The 17,698-nt window shown below is 37.4% G+C and overlaps 1 protein-coding gene across 5 annotated transcripts in view; it reads left to right on the plus strand.

Annotated features, from left to right (window-relative positions):
• The window catches only part of LOC148672975 (disabled homolog 2), a 50,043-nt gene extending 33,788 nt beyond the window's left edge, over nt 1–16,255 (plus strand). For 4 of the 5 annotated variants that reach the window (XM_088629071.1, XM_088629068.1, XM_088629069.1 and 1 more), the window contains 12 exons: nt 3,173–3,312; nt 3,968–4,066; nt 4,493–4,624; nt 5,610–5,693; nt 6,634–6,684; nt 7,653–7,715; nt 9,055–9,711; nt 10,915–11,068; nt 11,641–12,294; nt 13,263–13,375; nt 13,797–13,900; nt 14,589–16,255. In XM_088629071.1, coding sequence (XP_088485197.1) covers nt 3,173–3,312; nt 3,968–4,066; nt 4,493–4,624; nt 5,610–5,693; nt 6,634–6,684; nt 7,653–7,715; nt 9,055–9,711; nt 10,915–11,068; nt 11,641–12,294; nt 13,263–13,375; nt 13,797–13,865 — 2,216 coding nt within the window. In that variant the 3' untranslated portion in view covers nt 13,866–13,900; nt 14,589–16,255. The remainder of the gene's footprint in view (nt 1–3,172; nt 3,313–3,967; nt 4,067–4,492; nt 4,625–5,609; nt 5,694–6,633; nt 6,685–7,652; nt 7,716–9,054; nt 9,712–10,914; nt 11,069–11,640; nt 12,295–13,262; nt 13,376–13,796; nt 13,901–14,588) is intronic. The other variant, XM_088629072.1, reaches the window with a different exon arrangement.
• The last annotated feature ends 1,443 nt before the right edge of the window (nt 16,256–17,698 follow it).

Raw genomic sequence — 17,698 nt, forward strand, 5'->3', positions numbered from 1 at the left:
CATGGAGAATTAGATTGAACCACCTGCTGCAAAAACATTCATTCCTCTCTCCACAGGGACAGAGGGTCTTTGTTTGCTGTTTGCTGTGGATGTTACTGTACTGTATGTAGAATATTATTTCTTATTCTTAAAATATAATTTGGGGGCATCTGTAAAAAAAAGAGGTCATTTCCAGTGATGGGGGTATTTGTCTTTGCTTTGAGTTTCCAGTGTGATTACATGCTGTGAATTTCAATAACGGACTCGTCTTCTGACCTGCTGCGGGGGTTCTTTGCCAGTGGGTCTCGCCCAGATTGTGCAAGAGCTGCCTTCTGCCTGGGCACTCTGCCACCGAGTCCTCTGAGGCCTGCAGCAGGCAGCATCTTCCGGCAGCTTCGGTCAAGTGCCAGCTTTGTAGCAATTGAAACCGCGCTTGTTTAATTGCACCCGTCTTCTAATTAGACAAGACTTTGGTGCAGTCATGTTTACATGCCTTATGTTGGGTCAACTTGATTTTTAAAATGTGTACATGTTTATTCCAAAATTAAGATTCTTGCCCCACTGCCAGCGCACACATTTATAAAAGGATGGTTTTTCCACTCTGTTTCCCATTATCTGGAACTAGACTCCATCAGTACTCAAAATGGAAAATTTAGGTAAAAGATCATGTCATTTCTACTAATCTAATCGATATTTTGCCTTTGAGCTTTTGCCAGCAACATTCCAAAACATTTTTCTCTGAAACATAAAAAAAAATTCCAGGAGTTTTTTTTTTAGATGGGATTTAATGCAAATCAGGAATTTTGAGGTCGCTTTTTATGAATTTAAAAATTCATAACTATTTATCCGGTTGCGTACTCCTTACCTTTCTTGGGGATTGTGGTAGGACTTTTCAAAACATGCATGCCAGTCTTTCTTTCACCATGAAGTGACAGTGAACACAAATTCACGGTCTGAGGCTAGTTTTCCCCGTGCAGTTTTTCTGGCATAAGCTTTGAGAAGTGTTTTGAGAGGCTTTTTTCGCGCACTAAAAAAATTACAAAATTATGTGCAAGAGGCAAAAAGATCTGAAGAAAACACATGAAGAAAAAAAGTTTCAATTTTAAAGAAAATCAGATATGTTTGCGTTTCCATTTAAATTCTTTTGAATGATTTAAAATTCAATTTTAATCCTGGATTTTTTTTATTTCCTATGCACCTGACATAATGGACATTTAAGGAAAGGAATAGTTTTCTTTTCCAAGGACACTGTGTCTACTGAGGCAAATTCCTAGCAGTTTCAAGCATGTTTTGTGAAAAGACACAACATCAAAATGATAATTTACCCCAGCCATAATAGTGCATTCCAGAGTTTAACAACAACAGTCATTGCCATTTGAGTCAATGAGAGTTTCTGGATTTAAAAGTTTCCTTTTTGCTCATTGGGAAAAAATCACAAACACCCCTCCCGGTAGTGCCAATTACTCCCTTCCTTGTGTACTGTACATACAGGTAACATACTTACTGTAACAGTTTAAAGTGTGTGGATTTTTGTTTTAATGATAGTTATATTACCTAGGGCTGATTAAGTTCAGGTTTAAGGGTTTTTCCATTGTAATATAACAACTTCTTATTCCACGTTTTTTGTTTGTAACTTGTGTGTCCCAAGGAAAGCCATTTGCAGAAGAAAAATATGATCAACGCCAACTAGGCAGGTTTTTCCCAGGCAATATTTGTTGTGTGTTGTTCACACTCGTCTAATTTATCCGTCAACTGGAAATTGGGGAATTGAACGTGATCCTTTAATTTGAAAGTATTCCTTCTCAAAACACCTTAATGAGAGATATTTGTAAGAATTATACTTGAGCTTTTGTTAAAATGAGAATGGAACGTAATTAGTTCCATTGTAATGCACTAATCACCCTATTGAAATGCAATAAAGCTATTTGGAGTGCCTTTAAGACTCTAAATTCAAAAATGGTAAAGTGTAAAGCTTTCTTAGATGCTAAAAGCATTAAGAAAATACTTAATTTCACACACAGAAGATCTTCTCTTGGTAATAAACAGTTTATTGCACTGTTTTTAGATAATTGAAGTAAGCATGTTACTCTAAAGGTGCACAGTAATTCAGCAGGTATTAACACTGCTTAGAAGTTTGTTGAACACAGTTTCCATTGTACAAAAATATGCTTGATACCCTGTTTCCTGCCTTCTTTTATAGTTAGCCTTTTGGGGAATGTTTTCTTTCCTATAATTGAGGTTGTCAGTTGTGTTGTAAATTGAGATGAAACCAGTAATATTGCACCCTGAAGCAGGGGTTCTGTAGTGTTCAGGACAAAAAAGATTTGTTTTCCACAGCTTGTCTCTATCATCTAGCCCCAGAAAAGTTCCCCAGATATTCAGAAAATCAAATCAATGTCTTTTTTTTAATAAGATGAGAATCCAGAGTGGTTTTTCATTATTTTATTTTTTTTCTTTGAAATTGTCAGGTAAACAGTATACTGTATGTCTTCCATTTTTATGTCTTATTTTTCTATAAGTACAAACTTTTAGCAATGCCAACTCAACAGAAAATATATCAGCATTACCATCTTGTCTCGGAAGCTAAGCAAGCTGGACTTGGTCAGTACTGGGATGGGAGACCTTGCTGCTGTGAGTGGTGTTGGTGAGCCACCAGGTGGCATCATTAAGCATGACTTCTGGTTCAGAATTTCCAAACCAATGTTCCTGTATGATGAGAGGGCATACTTAACTGTAGGAGCTGCTGCCTTTCCGATGGTAGTCCTTGCTAAATTCAATTTCAGGTTTGTTTAATCCGCCCTTCAAACAATTAGTGAAGTAGTTTCTGATTTCTCCACTTGTGCAGTGGTATTGCTGGTTACGAATTGCTAATATGTGTTACCCGGGCGGGTGCTGCACTTCAGCAGATGGTTTCCTCCTGTATGTACATATCTCTGGTATGTTTTAGGATGAAAAACTCTATACATTTATATCTATGAATGCAAACAGTTAATGTTAGTACTAGTACAATATGGAGAGGCTAGATGCTCTGATAATGATAATGCAAGTGCATGGGTTTTTTTAGGTTCCTCTATAACCATTATGCAGTTGAGAAAGCCGTCATACATATGTGCTCATTATTTTCAATCTACATTTACCTTTGGTTCTTTATGCTTGGTAGGTGCTCAGTCTCTATTTTTCCCTTTTGTACTAGGGCCAGAAAAGACGGATGAGTTCCTGCTGGCTAGGTTCAAAGGTGATGGAGTCCGGTATAAGGCCAAACTGATTGGAGTGGATGACGTTCCTGAAGCAAGAGGAGATAAAATGAGCCAAGATTCTATGATGAAACTAAAGGTAGATAAAAGTGCATTTTTTCAATCACTATATGTACAGTATATGTGATGAAGTAATGTAATGAAGTTCTTGTTTTAGATTTTCTAATTGGCATACAGTTATATGAAAAGAATGAAAAACTCTCAATGAAAAGCATTAACTTAGGATGAAGTTGTTTGTAAAGAAACATTATTTTTAATCCCTAACATACTAACAAACTATTCCATAGTATGCCTTTTTATTTCATATCAATTACATATTTTATTCTTATAGTTTCAGACTATAAGTTATCTTCTTAACAGCATTTAAGTGCTATCGGTTGCAAGGTATAGTTTGAATGTCAAATCAGTGCCTTAAATGTACAGTTAATCATAATGAACAAAAACTCGATAGGGATCTTTCATCTCTGTTTACTACAAGAGCTAAGTGCTATGACTCCCTCTATTGGTAAACAAGCAAGTCAAAGTGTCTCACTCATGTCAGCTGAATATTTTAGTATTATTGGGTTAAAAAAATGGTCAGGGTTAAATGACAAGTGACATGAACGGTAATCAATATAATTAGTATGTAGTAGGAGTAGACTATTACAGCCAATAGTCAAATAGATGACTCCGTGAATTTAGATATGAATTCAAATATAAAAAGATACCATATGTCACATTCTGTTTTGTTCTAGGGCATGGCAGTAGCTGCTCGGTCCCGTGGTCAACACAAACAGAGAATTTGGGTGAACATATCATTGTCTGGGATAAAAATAATTGATGAGAAAACTGGGGTGAGTTGAGAGATTTTTTACTAGGATTGGTTGGTTTAGTCCTTCTTTGCAAACTACCATTTTGGTAAGAACAGAAGACTGGATATGTGCTGAATATTAACACACCTTGAATATGTGGCTAAAGGGTGGTTTTGGGCTCGTAACTGGAAAGTCATGGGTTCAAATCCCAGGCGAAGCAAGATTCTTCACTCTGTTTGCTCCAACCTGCCCAACTATATAAATGGAATCAAATGTAAGTTACTTTTAAAGAACCATTCAGCCAAGTCCATAAATTAGTAGCAATTATGTTGTATGATAAGGAGTTGCATTGTTATGGATAAGATAAACTATCATTTTGACATATTTGCATCACAGTAGAGGAAGACTAACTTGCAGAAAACACCGGACAAAGTTTAATGTTACATTTTCTGTTTTTGTTCTTTTAAGGTAATAGAACATGAACATGCTGTAAATAAAATATCCTTTATTGCTCGTGATGTTACGGATAACCGAGCATTTGGCTATGTTTGTGGTGCTGAGGGCCAGCATCAGTTCTTTGCCATAAAGACAGCCCAGCAGGTAAGTAAAACTGTGTTACACAAAAGGCTTTAAATTTGGGGAAAAAAAGAGAGAGGAAAAAAAAGATATTTCAAGCCTCATTAAAATCGGCAATATCTCTTATGGGCCATTCTGTATCCTTTGCCAAATGTACAAATATCAAGTAAAGTTAATTTCCATGCTGAAAAGTAGAAAGAAGAAACACTTTGGCTGTTCAGCCTTCTTCAGAGAGAGACAAGAATGTACAATAGCACATGCACAGTAAGAAAAACAACAAAGTAACTGTGGAAAAATTGAACTCTGTAAGCCAATGGAGAGCATTTAAAAATAAATTAGTCTACTGTTTTTTCTGGAGAAGGATTCCTGCAATCCCTGTAAAAGGGGAGAGAAAGGCCAGCAAAACCATGGCTGGAAATTGTGAAATGAGGAACTTTTCTTGGATCTCTGATCCTCACTGCTTTGACACGTTCCCTGAAATGGTCAGCCTATGTTCTTCCTGTCTGTCATGTAAATAACAGGGCATTTTCTGCAGTCAGTGAGATTAGTAGATACTCTGGGTGTTCTCTGGGTGATTTTGAAATAGCCTAAAGAGCCACATGTACAGTATGCATGATGCTGATTATACAGTATGTTTGCAGGTAGTGGATGTGGGCAGTTTAGGGAACTGTGGACAAGAAGCTTTTACAGATTAGGCGGAAGGAGATTATTACAGGTTCTGGGGAAAAAGGTTCCAATTGAGGTGTCCTCCTGTAGAATATTTGCAAGCAGTGCCTTCTGTTACAGCAAAAGGTGTCTGACATGGATGGTGGCTATGGTCCTTTCAGGTATAGTGTTACTTAGTTCATTTACAGGCAGCTGAATGGCATCCTCTCGTTTATAATCCCATTATAGTGGCCATGTTTTCAGGTTTGGCATTGTAGGTATTGCTGTAATTACAAAACGTACAGTATCTCTAGTAATGTCATTATATTTCGGTTTGCTAATATGAATTATTTTATTTCTTTAGGCTGAGCCTCTAGTTATAGATCTGAAGGATCTTTTCCAATTAATCTTCAATCTGAGGAAAAAAGAAGCAGAAGGCTCACAGAAGGTAATTATAAACCAGTGTCAGTGGATTTTGTTTTCCTTTAGATTTATTTGTAAAAAAAACCTTTTTAAATAAAATCCCTGGGATAGTGATGTGGCAGATATCCAGTCAGTGCTGAGGTTGAAAAACTGAAATTGTGTGCTTGTTTACTGACAGTCTGTCTAGGGAACCAGTTGTACTGGCAAAGTTTTTACCACTTTTTTCTTTAATTTACTACTAAATCTTGTATACTGAATTTGTATTTATTGTGTATACAGTCTGTTCGAAATTCAGCTTTTAGTTTTAGTTCAGGGAGTCTGGTTACTTACATTTCAATGGTTCTGATGCAATTTTCGGTTCTTGATTAAATTCTAATGTGTTTTTGTAAGATTCCATTCTGAAATTGTTGTTGCTTATATTGATGTAAGACAGTTCAGAAAAAAGCTTTTTTCCGTTTTTAATTTTATCTAAATAAAGTATATACTGTACAGTATCAGGGTATAGGGAGAGAATCATATTATGAAAGAAATTGCTTACATAAAATTAATTGTAGTCATCTAGGTAAAAGGTTAGTGTGAAACTTTCTGTGCCTTGGTATTCAGTTTACTGCATGTGCATGTTTTAGTCTCTCTTAAGATCAGTTGGATCAATGGGATGTCATTTTGTTTACTCCTAAAGCTAGACGTTTAAAGCAAAATTCCTATTAATGAACTGATTATAGAGAATGCATTACAGTATTTTACTTAGAGGGCTTTGCAGTTCTTGCAGTCTTGCTTTAAATATTTAATATCCTGGAAAAACCTAAGGGTTTTTGTTTGGCTAGTAAATAGCTGAAAAGTAACTTTATGTGATCCATTGTTTTGTGATTTTTCTAAAACCTTTTTGGAATACCTGACAAGTTTTTTATTTACTGGTAAAAAGGTATACAGTACTTTGCATTTTTAATTTTGCATTTCTTTTACAGAATGGAAGTGATGCCCTGCTTACCATTGAAAGCCAGGTGGATAAATTAAAAGTATGTGGTGTCATTTAACAGTTACAGATTAATGTGTGGAGAAGAGGTTAGGGCTTTGACTGATGACTACACTGCTCATGGATTCAAATCGCAGATCAAGAAAACTCATGTGGTACCCTTGAGTAAATTACGCTGCATTTTTTAGAATACCATTTCTCTAATGCACCCAGCTGTATAGGACAATAGATATTTGTATAGTGTGTAAGTTGCTTTAGATAGACATCTCAGCCAAATTAGTAAATAAGATGGCACAGCTCTAAAATGGCTTTTAATCCAGTGAAAAGTTTTACTCTGCTTTTTTTAAATTCCGATAAAATCCAGTGTAATTTGTATGTACTGTGTTTAGCGTAAGTCTCTTGCTTAATTGGCACCTGTGAACTTTTAAAATATTATCTGTAATATTGAAAATACTTTCAGATCTATAATATTTTGTGATGTGCAAAGTACATTAGGAATTATCCAGTTATGCTGAACGTGGATTTATTAGTAACAATACCCAACAATTGTGTTTGTCTCAATGTCAAAAGACAGAGGCAAACATATATTAGCTTTTACTTGTAAAATCTTAAAAACATAAAATAACCAATTTAATGCTTCATATTGTAATAAATTTGGTAATCATGTCTTCTATTATTTTGTTAACAGTGTAAATAAATTTTAAATGAACTATGACACTCCTTATTTAGCGAGGTTTTAGTTTCCCAGTCCACAGTATCTTCCACAATACTAAAATAGAATTAAAACCAGAACCTCTGTCCCAGGAGAAAAGACACCAGCTCCTGTTATAGAGAGAGGGTGTCAAGCTCTATCCCGTCAACTAAAAAGGTTAATCCATTCATGAGAAAAGCCCATATGTTCAACCACCATTCAGTACTCCCCAGACCACAGCAGTCTCATGAGGCTGGGAGCATGTTCAGTTATTTGTCATCATTCTCTTTGTGAAAGATTGTTTTCCCTCTTTGTCACAGGGTGTTGAGCAGCTGGATTTGTTTGGAGATGTGTCAACTCCTCCTGACTTACACTCTCCCACAGTAAGTATATAAAAGAGCATGGCGTGCTGATGATGTGTACTGTAGTAACCTTGAGCCAAAAAATGTATCAGAAGGGTGAACCCAAGAGGATTAGGTTTCAGAGGAGCTGAACATTACAGTTATTGAATAGTAAAAATGTGTTTTATTATAAATATTGCTTGCTGTGCAAATGCAAATGTGATTTGTTACTTTGTGAACTGAGAGAAGAATGCTTCATTTTTCATTGTGCCCTTGGGGTTAATCAAATTTATGGGACTTTGCCTTTTTAAAGCAAAATTATGCTTGATAAAAACTAAGGTAACAAGCTAAATATTATCATACTTGTAGCATTACAAAGGTAAACATATTTTACATTTTGTATGTAAGATTGATTTGATAGTCTCATTTATTTTTTTGAAATATCATCATAGTTCATAGAAAACCTGAATTAAAGCCCTACAATGGAAATGCCCATTTTTCTAACAAAATGAGCCAATATTAAGAAAAATAAACATCAAGGAGGGTTTTTTGGCCTCTGTCATGATTTAGAGCTGTACTGTATATGTGACGAGCTTGAAACTGAAGAAAAGTTTATAAATGTAAAGGCTCTTGCAAAATGTTGACATTTGTCACAGTAAAATATTCAAAAGTAAAATGGATTCTGAGTATTATAAATTGAGAGTGTGTCAGCCTAGGAAAGGGCCTGGTACACAGGGTAGTCTATCTGGAATCCCACCTGGACATCACATCAGGTTTTCCATAGCTATTTTCTCACAATTAACCACTACACTGGATAATGTTTGTGTGGAAATAGTCTCTCTTACACAAATGTGCTTCTAAGCAATTAAGCTTATATTTGTCCCCCCACTTCACACAAAGACAAAAATGTGTAATTGGAAAATGGTCTGGCTTTTTTATCACTTCAACATACAGTAGCTATAAAACTGAATAAATTTGAATCTGCATCTTCATGTTAATATTTATCTTTATATCTATATATTGTGGTTGGTGTGTAATATTCTTTTTGTTCAGCTGCCCAATCACAGCCTACCAGGTAACCATTTATTAATAAAGGTGCAACATTTGAAGAATGCTGCCTGCTATGAACTTAAATTGTGATACCGTTTATGGAATACCAGAATAGAATAGAACCATGTAGCACAGATTCAGGATGTCAGTCCACATGAATGTTGAATGATCTAATACAGTATGTAAAATTCCCTTAAAATTTTGCATGTTCTTAAACTTAGAATTGATCCATTAATAAGACTGGTTTCATTTTAAGACACAGATGTTTAAATAAACCTTGTAATTCCTATTTTGTCTTTTAAAATCTTTTTTTTTCTTTTCTGATGATTAGGAGAGTAAAGATATCCTCTTGCTGGATCTGTCCACTGACACTGACAGCAATCAGAACTGTGTAAAAGGAAATCCCTTCACCTCCTGTCCTTCTGTACCTCGGCCAAGGCCACAATCAAATGTGTCATCTGAGAATCCCTTCTCTTCCCAGCTCAGTTTCTTTCCTGCACCTACTCCAGATCCTTTCAGTGATGATCCTTTCTCGAACAATAACCAATCGGCACACCCTGACTCTGTAATTGTCCCCCACAATTTCAATCCGCACAAAGAAAATTCAGATCACGTCTTCAGTAATCCAAAGGTAAACGCTGGTCAGAACGGTGACTCTGACTACTTCGGGGAGCAGTTCGATCAGATCTCAAATAGGACTGTTATTCAGGCATTAACTAACGGCCAGTGGCCCTTGGAGAACAGGATGGCAGAAGTGGCGACTTGGACTCAGAATGGGATTTCTGAGAAGGACCACAATGGTTTACACAGCAAGCCTACCCAAAACCCCTTTTTGGAAACATCTGACAAAAGCTTATCTCTGCAACTCGGAGTGAAAAACAACTCGATGAGCAAGGCAGATCCTTTGAGTTCCCCAACACAGGAGTCTGTGATTATTAGCCCTCCACCCCAGAATGCCAAGGCTGGACGAGGGAGGAGAAGTGTAAAGGTGAAAACTTAAGTACAAAATAGATGCTCAGCTATCCATGACTGCATTTTTTCTCATTTATTCAGCTGCTTGTTTCAGTTGCTTAAATATTAGCTGCAGTATAATCACTCTGTAGCCTGGTGTGTTGTCAGGTACTGGAAACTAAGTAAGGTGGGTTTGGAAAGTACTGGGATGAGAGAGCTCTGAGGAAAACCAGTTTGTTGTTGTAAGTGCGGACAGTTGCCCAGCAGGTGTCACTGTTCCCTGGGCAGCAGATATTCCAGATTGATTTAGTAAGGTGACTGTACAATAAACACTATGATGTAGGAGGTGTCATCCTTTGTGTGACATGTTAAGCTGAGGATCTGACTATTTGGTCATTAAAGATTCAATGGCATCATTTTTTGTAGAGTAGGGGTGTTAACCCCAGTAGCCTTAGTAAATTTTGGATTTGGGGCTTTTGCAGTCTGACCTCCCTAAATTCCTCCCTCCTTTCAATTGGTGAAGCACTTTCCTACTTCTCAAGCTGATCCACTGTGTAGTACAGGGGGGCTACCAGTACATAATGGCTGCCTCGCATCACCCAAATGATGCTGCAGTTCGGTGGTGGATTAAGTGAGTTTTTTTTATACGTACAATGCTTTGGGGCTAAAACCACTAGACAACATTCACAGCATGTATTCTTGTTGTTATAGCTTGCAGGCTAAATGTTTAGATTATAATGAGCTTTGCAAACTAACCAATCTAATTTTTAAATTGTTGTGTGACCGTGTAGGTTATGCGTTTAACCACTGTGTGCTTAGTAGACCTGCATTATTAATATTGTTATCTTAAATTTTAATGCATCAGTGAATCACAAAAAGGTAAGTGCTGACAAGGAGGTTTTTTCTTTCTTATATCTTTTTAGCTCTCTGCCATCTCCTTAAGATGCTATTGCTGGTTTTTTGTCCATATCGGAGGGACATTTGTAGTGGTTTTTTTTTTTCCTTAATACTTTAACAAACACATTTCAGTACCAATATTACCATTTTCATGCGTTTCTTGATATGTCCTCAATCACATTTGAGAAGTGGATTTCTTCTCTCCCATTCTGTTTTGTAAAATAATATCATGTTTTGTTTTTTTGGGAGAGCATGTTGCTTATTAAAGCACTTTCCATTATGTTTAAAACTGTAAAGGTTAATTAGTTTTGTTCCAACTTATTTTTTGCTCTCCTCACAACAGTCCCCTACGAATGACCTGTTTGGAGCTGACCTGTTCACTCCAGCCAGCCAGCCAGAGACTTCATCCCCACCACAACCCGACGCCATGCGGACCAACCCTGTTAATCTTTTCAACAGCTGCCCGGCCACCACTGCCCCTCCTGTGCCAGGTTTAGGTGAGACATGAAAACCCTTGGAATAAAAGCATCAACATGCATACAGTAGTTTCAGGGGATTTCTAGAAATGGCTGATTTTACCTTTATTTTCTGGAATAAAACTGGAAAATGTTTTAATGAATTTTTATTTTTTTAAACTTTCAATTAAAGGTGTAATTTCACGTGTATGAAATGTGGTGGAACCCAAATTTTAAGGTAAATAGCTTGGAAATGTTAGGCTCTCCTTTCCTTGCTCTATGTATGGACTGATTTGAACTTCAAAGATTGAGCACCTCTAACAGAAAATGTTAAATTAATTCAAATCTCTGTGCTGCTTCAGCTTTGTGTTTGTAAGGAATTGAAGCTCTTTTTCAGGTGTGAGGTAACATTTAAAGAATACTCATGAGTTATAGGTGGTGAAACAAAATTATGTATGTATTTCCCCTGAGTTTCTGAAGGAGGCTCTTCCTCCTTTACTAATTGAGCCATTTGGGATCCCACACAGTTCATTCTTAGTTATTGACTTACCTTGGTCGTGTAACGTGTGTAAAGTTATGCTGTTTTGCTGGGGTTTTTTCTCTTGTCTGTCCAGGGGCCTTGTCACTGGGAGCTCCTCAGACAGCACCTCCAGTAGGAGCAGCACCATGGAGTCCAGCACCTTCTCCCATGTTCCCATCTTCTGGTGTCCTGTCACAGATTTCAGTATCGGGTCCACAACCCCCATCTTTTGCCCAGCCCGGGGCATTTGGCACCCCACCAGTCCCCAGCTGGGGGCAGTCAGCAGTATTTGGGGCAGCCCCTGCACCTCAGCCCCCAGCCTGGGGCCAGACAGTAGCCCCCGCTGCCCCTGCAGCCTGGCCTCAGCCTGCCCCCCTTACTAACCCCTTTCAGCCTCAGATATTTCCCACCACTGTTCCTGGGCTCATGACTGGGCTCCAGCAGTCAGGCCCTCCACCCCTACCTCCCCCACGACCTGCTCCCCAGAAAGAAGCCCCCAGGGTTGAGAACAATGCTTTCAGTGCTTTGGACCCTCTGGGGGAGAAGGAGAAAAAGAACGTTAAGGATATGTTTAAAGACTTCCAGATGGCAAAACCACCAGCAGTCCCAGCCAGGAGGGGTGAACAGCAAGCAGCCTCTAACACCAGCGGAGCCTTCACCCAGTATTTCACTAGCAAAGTGGGCCTGCCTCAGGACGCTGCTGATCACGATGACTTTGACATCAACCAGATATCAACCAAAATCAGTGGTAAAAAAACAGTGTCTTGATTTGTACGAACTGCTTGTGATCTTCTAATCTGTACTGCTTCTAAGAACTCTTTAACTTGAAGTGGGGCATAAACTGATATTTTGTCTCTGGAGTGACTGGTTATCTTTTTGATTACCTTTAGGATTGCTTTTTGCATTATTTTGGCAGGTAAAACTCCCATTTTTTAATAAAATAGTGTTTAATAGTTTTATGTGGTAATTACAAATACCTTATCTTACGGTGATTCAAGCTAGAATTACAAGACCTAGACATTGTAATACATTTATGACCCAGCAAGAATTAAAATGCAAAACACCACATGTCAGGTTGTTGAAAAGGGTGGCACAGTGGCATCGTACCACTGCCTTATAGCTTGTGCATTTTGGGATTGATCCAGGACAGAGACTCCCTTGATGTAACATTTACTGTACACGTTCTGGGGGTTTGCATGAGTTTTTGTGATTTGGCGTCCTCCCGTCCATCAAAGACATGTTGGCTAAGTCAGTTGGTGTCTCTGACCGGTCCCTGTTTGCCTGCGTTTGTCTAGCCGGTGTTGAACTGGCAGTGTCCTGTCCTGTTGAACCTCATACTTAGGGGATAGGCTCTGGGTAGATGCCACACTTACTAGAAATAGGACTTTAAGGCTTTCAGATAGTGGGATATAAGAGGGATAATTCAGAAGTGCAGTGCCTGGAGCACAGAGACTAATAGACATAGCACTGCTTGGATGAAATTGTACTGGGTGGTGCAGTGGGAAAGATGCAGTTTCCCTCTTCACCACTCTTTATGCTGACTTGATTACTTGCATCAGCACCTTTGAATATCACCTCTCCCCTAGCTCTATTAGTTTGTTAGCTATTTTATGGCTATTATTTTAAACTGCAAGCTGTAGATTATAACTTACTTTAATATACAGCACAGAGCACAGATTGTGATATGTCTGAGCCAAAAGGTATTATGTTTTGCAGAAGCTCCAAAACCTGCACCCCGGCAGTCTGCTCCATCTCCTGCTAGTCCTCCACAGCACCTCTTTGATGATTCCTTTGGGTCTGATCCTTTTGGAGCTCTTCCTGCTGCAACGGTACTTGTCGTATCGCTTAATGCAGTCTATGACCAGCTTTGACGTCTCTGAAAGAACAAATACATTTGAGATAATGCATGGCAAAATTATTCACCCACTTCTGATGTTTCCACATTTTCTTGCTGAGTTTGCAGTCTACCAACCAGCTCTTTCAAATGGGACTTAGTCTAGAATTCACACAATCTAATCCAACCTTATAAAGATTAAAATATTATGAATATTTCTCAGTTTCATGAGCCTTCACCCCCTTTCCTATGGCAACCTTAAATCAGTTCAGGTGAAGAGGTCATTGGGCATTCCTCAAAGGGCAGTGAGGAAATGAGAACTAAATGAATTCATACATATTTATTTTTATGATTTTCTTATTGTTTGTCCTGTATTATACTGCAAGTAAGGAGTATCTTTGCTTTCAATTTTAAAGAAGGCTCCAGCCCCACAGCCAGCCACATCAGATCTTTTTGGAGATGCCTTTGGCAACCCGTTTGCATGAACATCACGTTGCATCATCTGGCTTTGACATTATGTGTGAGTATTTAAACACTTCATCAGCTGTTTGTTTGACAAATCATGCACAGGCCTTAGGGGTTGCTTAGTAGGGTATAAAATTACCATGCCTCTTCTATGGTTTAAATGTAAAAAAAGTTTGAATGGGAGCTGTGGAGCATGGAGATTGCCAGTTCAAATCCAGGCTGTGCCACTCCTTCGTTATGTTTAAGAGCTCCCAAAAAAAGGTTTATGTTTGGCTAAATAAAATACCACTGGGTTTGGTGGAGAACAGAGGGTGAGTGATCTTGCATGTGTGCTAGTGACCCCTGAATTTGTAAAGATATAGTTTTTGGTGTTATTATGAAGGCATTTTCCTTTTTCAGTTGTTCACACATTGGTATAACTAAACAGATGGAATTCACAGTCATATAATGTTTGGGATGTTAAACTATGTAAAAGTATTGAAATAGAATATTTACCTGTATGTCTAATGCACTTTTCAATCAGAAAAATCTGAAGTCAGGTATGGCTTTTCAATTAGAAGCAGGTGTCATCACTAATCCTGTATTTTAATCTTATCTGATACATCTGCGATGTTTGTTATAAACCACACATTGAAATGTCTGTGAATCATTGTGCAATATACTATAGTACAGTATCTAAAATATTTTCTTGCTCAACTGAGAGATTTTGAAATTGAAGAAAAACATTGTTTTGTTTTTTTCAGGAGTGCCTCCGGAGTATGAGAAAATCAGGAGCTTACTTATAAAGAATTATAGCAATCATGAGAAGCAGTCCAGATTTCCTGTTGTCACAGGGTCACACAGATTCATCTCAAGATCTTGTGATGTTTCATTTATTTAAAGTCACTCTGATCCATGCTTGCTGAATCACATACACTAGGATACATTTACTGCAGTTTACAGTTTTGGAAAGGTTTCTGTTTCATAGTGTCCCATATATAAATGGAAATGCAATTTATTCCAAACAAAGGAAGCTAATCTTGGATCTAGGTACATACTGTCATGATTACCTTTTATTCAGTGTTTATAATGAACATTTGATTTTTTTATGACCTGTACAAAGGTAAAACTCTGATGATGCAGTGTTTTCTAGCTCTTTTTGAGAGCATTATAAAATCCTGCTAAATGTTTATGGTTTCAAGAAACATAAAGGTTTTAACTCTTTAAAGACTATCAATATTGGTACCATTCAGGACTTTAAAGTAGAAAACCCCTTCATTGTACAACATTGTAAAACATTTTTGTGTTTAACATACAGCTTCACTTGGGTAATGTCACTGGTGTGTTTACAAATCAGTTCAGACACTTGTGTAAAATTAGTGATGATTGATGTTGAAAAGTTCATTTTTTCAGGGAACAAAATTAAAAAATCTTAATGTATGCACACGCACACTCGTTACTTTTCCTGCCGTTGTGAGAATTCCCCAAGATCACTCATTCTATTTTTAGCAATCATTACAAATTCTACCCTAATGAAACATGTGGTGAAAATACACAAATACTGTTGGCACTTTTAGATGTAAAAGCTGATGTCATTTAGGTTACAGGGATGTCCTCACATCATATTCTTGTCAGGGGTTATTACTTTTTTGATTTTTTTTTTCTTTGATTTTGTTTGCAGATTGATTGCTGTATGTTCCCACAAATCGAGTTCTGCTTAAAAAACAAATTTCCTTCGGTTATAAACAAGACACACACACATGCATCTTGCTGATTTTGTTTTAAGAATGGCTATAAACTTTTCAACTGATTTTCTCTTAGGTTGCCATTAGGTTGCACAGCAGTTTATGCGTCTAGGCACATGGTCTAAAAAATTAAATGTAACCAAAACTGATGCTAATGAGCATATTTAAAAATTAAGTTAGTTTCTGGCTATTTTATATGGCCATACCATTCTGATTTACAGTACATTGAAATGTGTGTGATTCAATAAGCCTCAGATCACTGGCATGGCTTTAGCCATCTAGGTTTTCCAGCAACAATAGTTCAGGGAAATGTATTTGTCCAATATTTCTAGTAGTTAGATCTCAACATGATTTAAGCATTTACCCCAGAACACAAAACAACTGACTTCAAAAACAAAAGGTGTATGTACTGGTATAACCTGAAATTATCCAACCGTGTTTATGACACAGCTGTTGAAACAATTACACTATTACTGGAAATGAAAGTATGCTTTTGTAGAAACATATTTTGTCCACTAGTCCTCTTTATGTTGGTCGTGTAATGACAATGAATTTATTATCAAGACTTTGAAATAAACTGGAATTTTAGTTTGACTATTTCATACATCTGTATAACACAATTTGTATCAAAAAGTACATATGACATTCAGTTATGCCTTATAATAAAGCAATAACATTCTGAATGATACCAGCGTATTTGGTTTCATTTGCCCTTTAGCATTCAGCCATTTATACTGTTGTGAAAACACGAATGTGAATCTCAGACATTATTTAGTCAATTTAATTTCACTCCACTGCCACTTGGAAATAAAGTTATAATTTCCCAAACTGAATTCTATACTTTCAGATGAATGAGCTTGTGTTTTCAATTTGGCTATGGGCATCTAATGAACAGTACAGATTTCAGTGCTTTTAGAAAAAAAATAAGCAGCATTGTACTTTGTCTTTTTTTAAACATTCCAACTTGTTCACTGTTTGCATCCTTTAAAGGTAGGAATAGAAGCACACAAGTGAGAGTAGTAAATATAATCAACAATTTAAAATGGTTAGTCATTAAAAGACTTATGAACATGAATAAAAATAATATAGAAAAATACTGTAATTTAAATTCAAAGAATTATGCCATGTTTCCAACAAAATATTAGAGATCTTAAATACTGTGACAGTCAGATGTACTATATATTTATTAGTTTATTAGAGGTTTAATAATAATAATAATTGCTTACACTTATATAGCGTTTTTCTGGACACTCCACTCAAAGCGCTTTACATGTAATGGGGACTCCCCTCCACCACCACCAATGTGCAGCATCCACCTGGATGATGCGATGGCAGCCATAGTGCGCCAGAACGCTCACCACACATCAGCTAGCAGTGGGGAGGAGAGCAGAGTAATATAGCCAATTCATAGAGGGGGATTATTAGGAGGCCATGATTGGTAAGGGCAAAATGGGAAATTACACCCCTACTCTTTTCGAGAAACACCCTGGGATTTTTAATGACCACAGAGAGTCAGGAACTCGGTTTTACAGCTCATCCGAAGGACGGCGCTTTTTTACAGTATAGTGTCCCCGTCACTATACTGGGGCATTAGGACCCCCATAGACCGCAGGATGAGCACCCCCTGCTGGCCCCACTAACACCTCTTCCAGCAGCAACCTTAGTTTTTCCCAAGAGGTCTCCCATCCAGGTACTGACCAGGCTCACACCTGATTAGCTTCAGTGGGTTGCCGGTTGTGAGTTGCAGGGTGATATGGCTGCTGGTTTAGAATTTATAAAATGTTATATACAAATCTAAAAAATATTTACTATGGAAAACTTAAAAAAGGGCAATGACCAATACTTACAAGTTGTTGAATTAGCCTTATATTGTGTTAATACCTGATCACTTTTGCTATTCAATAAAGCAAGTACAGAATATAAAAGCCTAATCCCAGCCCATACAAGGGAACCAGCATGGAAGACTGTTAAAGTCCTCAATAACGTTCATGAATTATTAACTGGTATAAGTGTTGTTTCACTACACAGATACAGTATTAAATTAACATGATTCAGGTTCCCAAAGAAATAAATCTGATTAGGGCCTACATCACTAGCATATGAGTGGAGAAACAATGAGGATTTTTGAC

This window comes from Lepisosteus platostomus, chromosome 4, assembly GCF_059453375.1.
Source record: "Lepisosteus platostomus isolate fLepPlt1 chromosome 4, fLepPlt1.hap1, whole genome shotgun sequence".
Taxonomy (NCBI): Eukaryota; Metazoa; Chordata; class Actinopteri; order Semionotiformes; family Lepisosteidae; genus Lepisosteus; species Lepisosteus platostomus.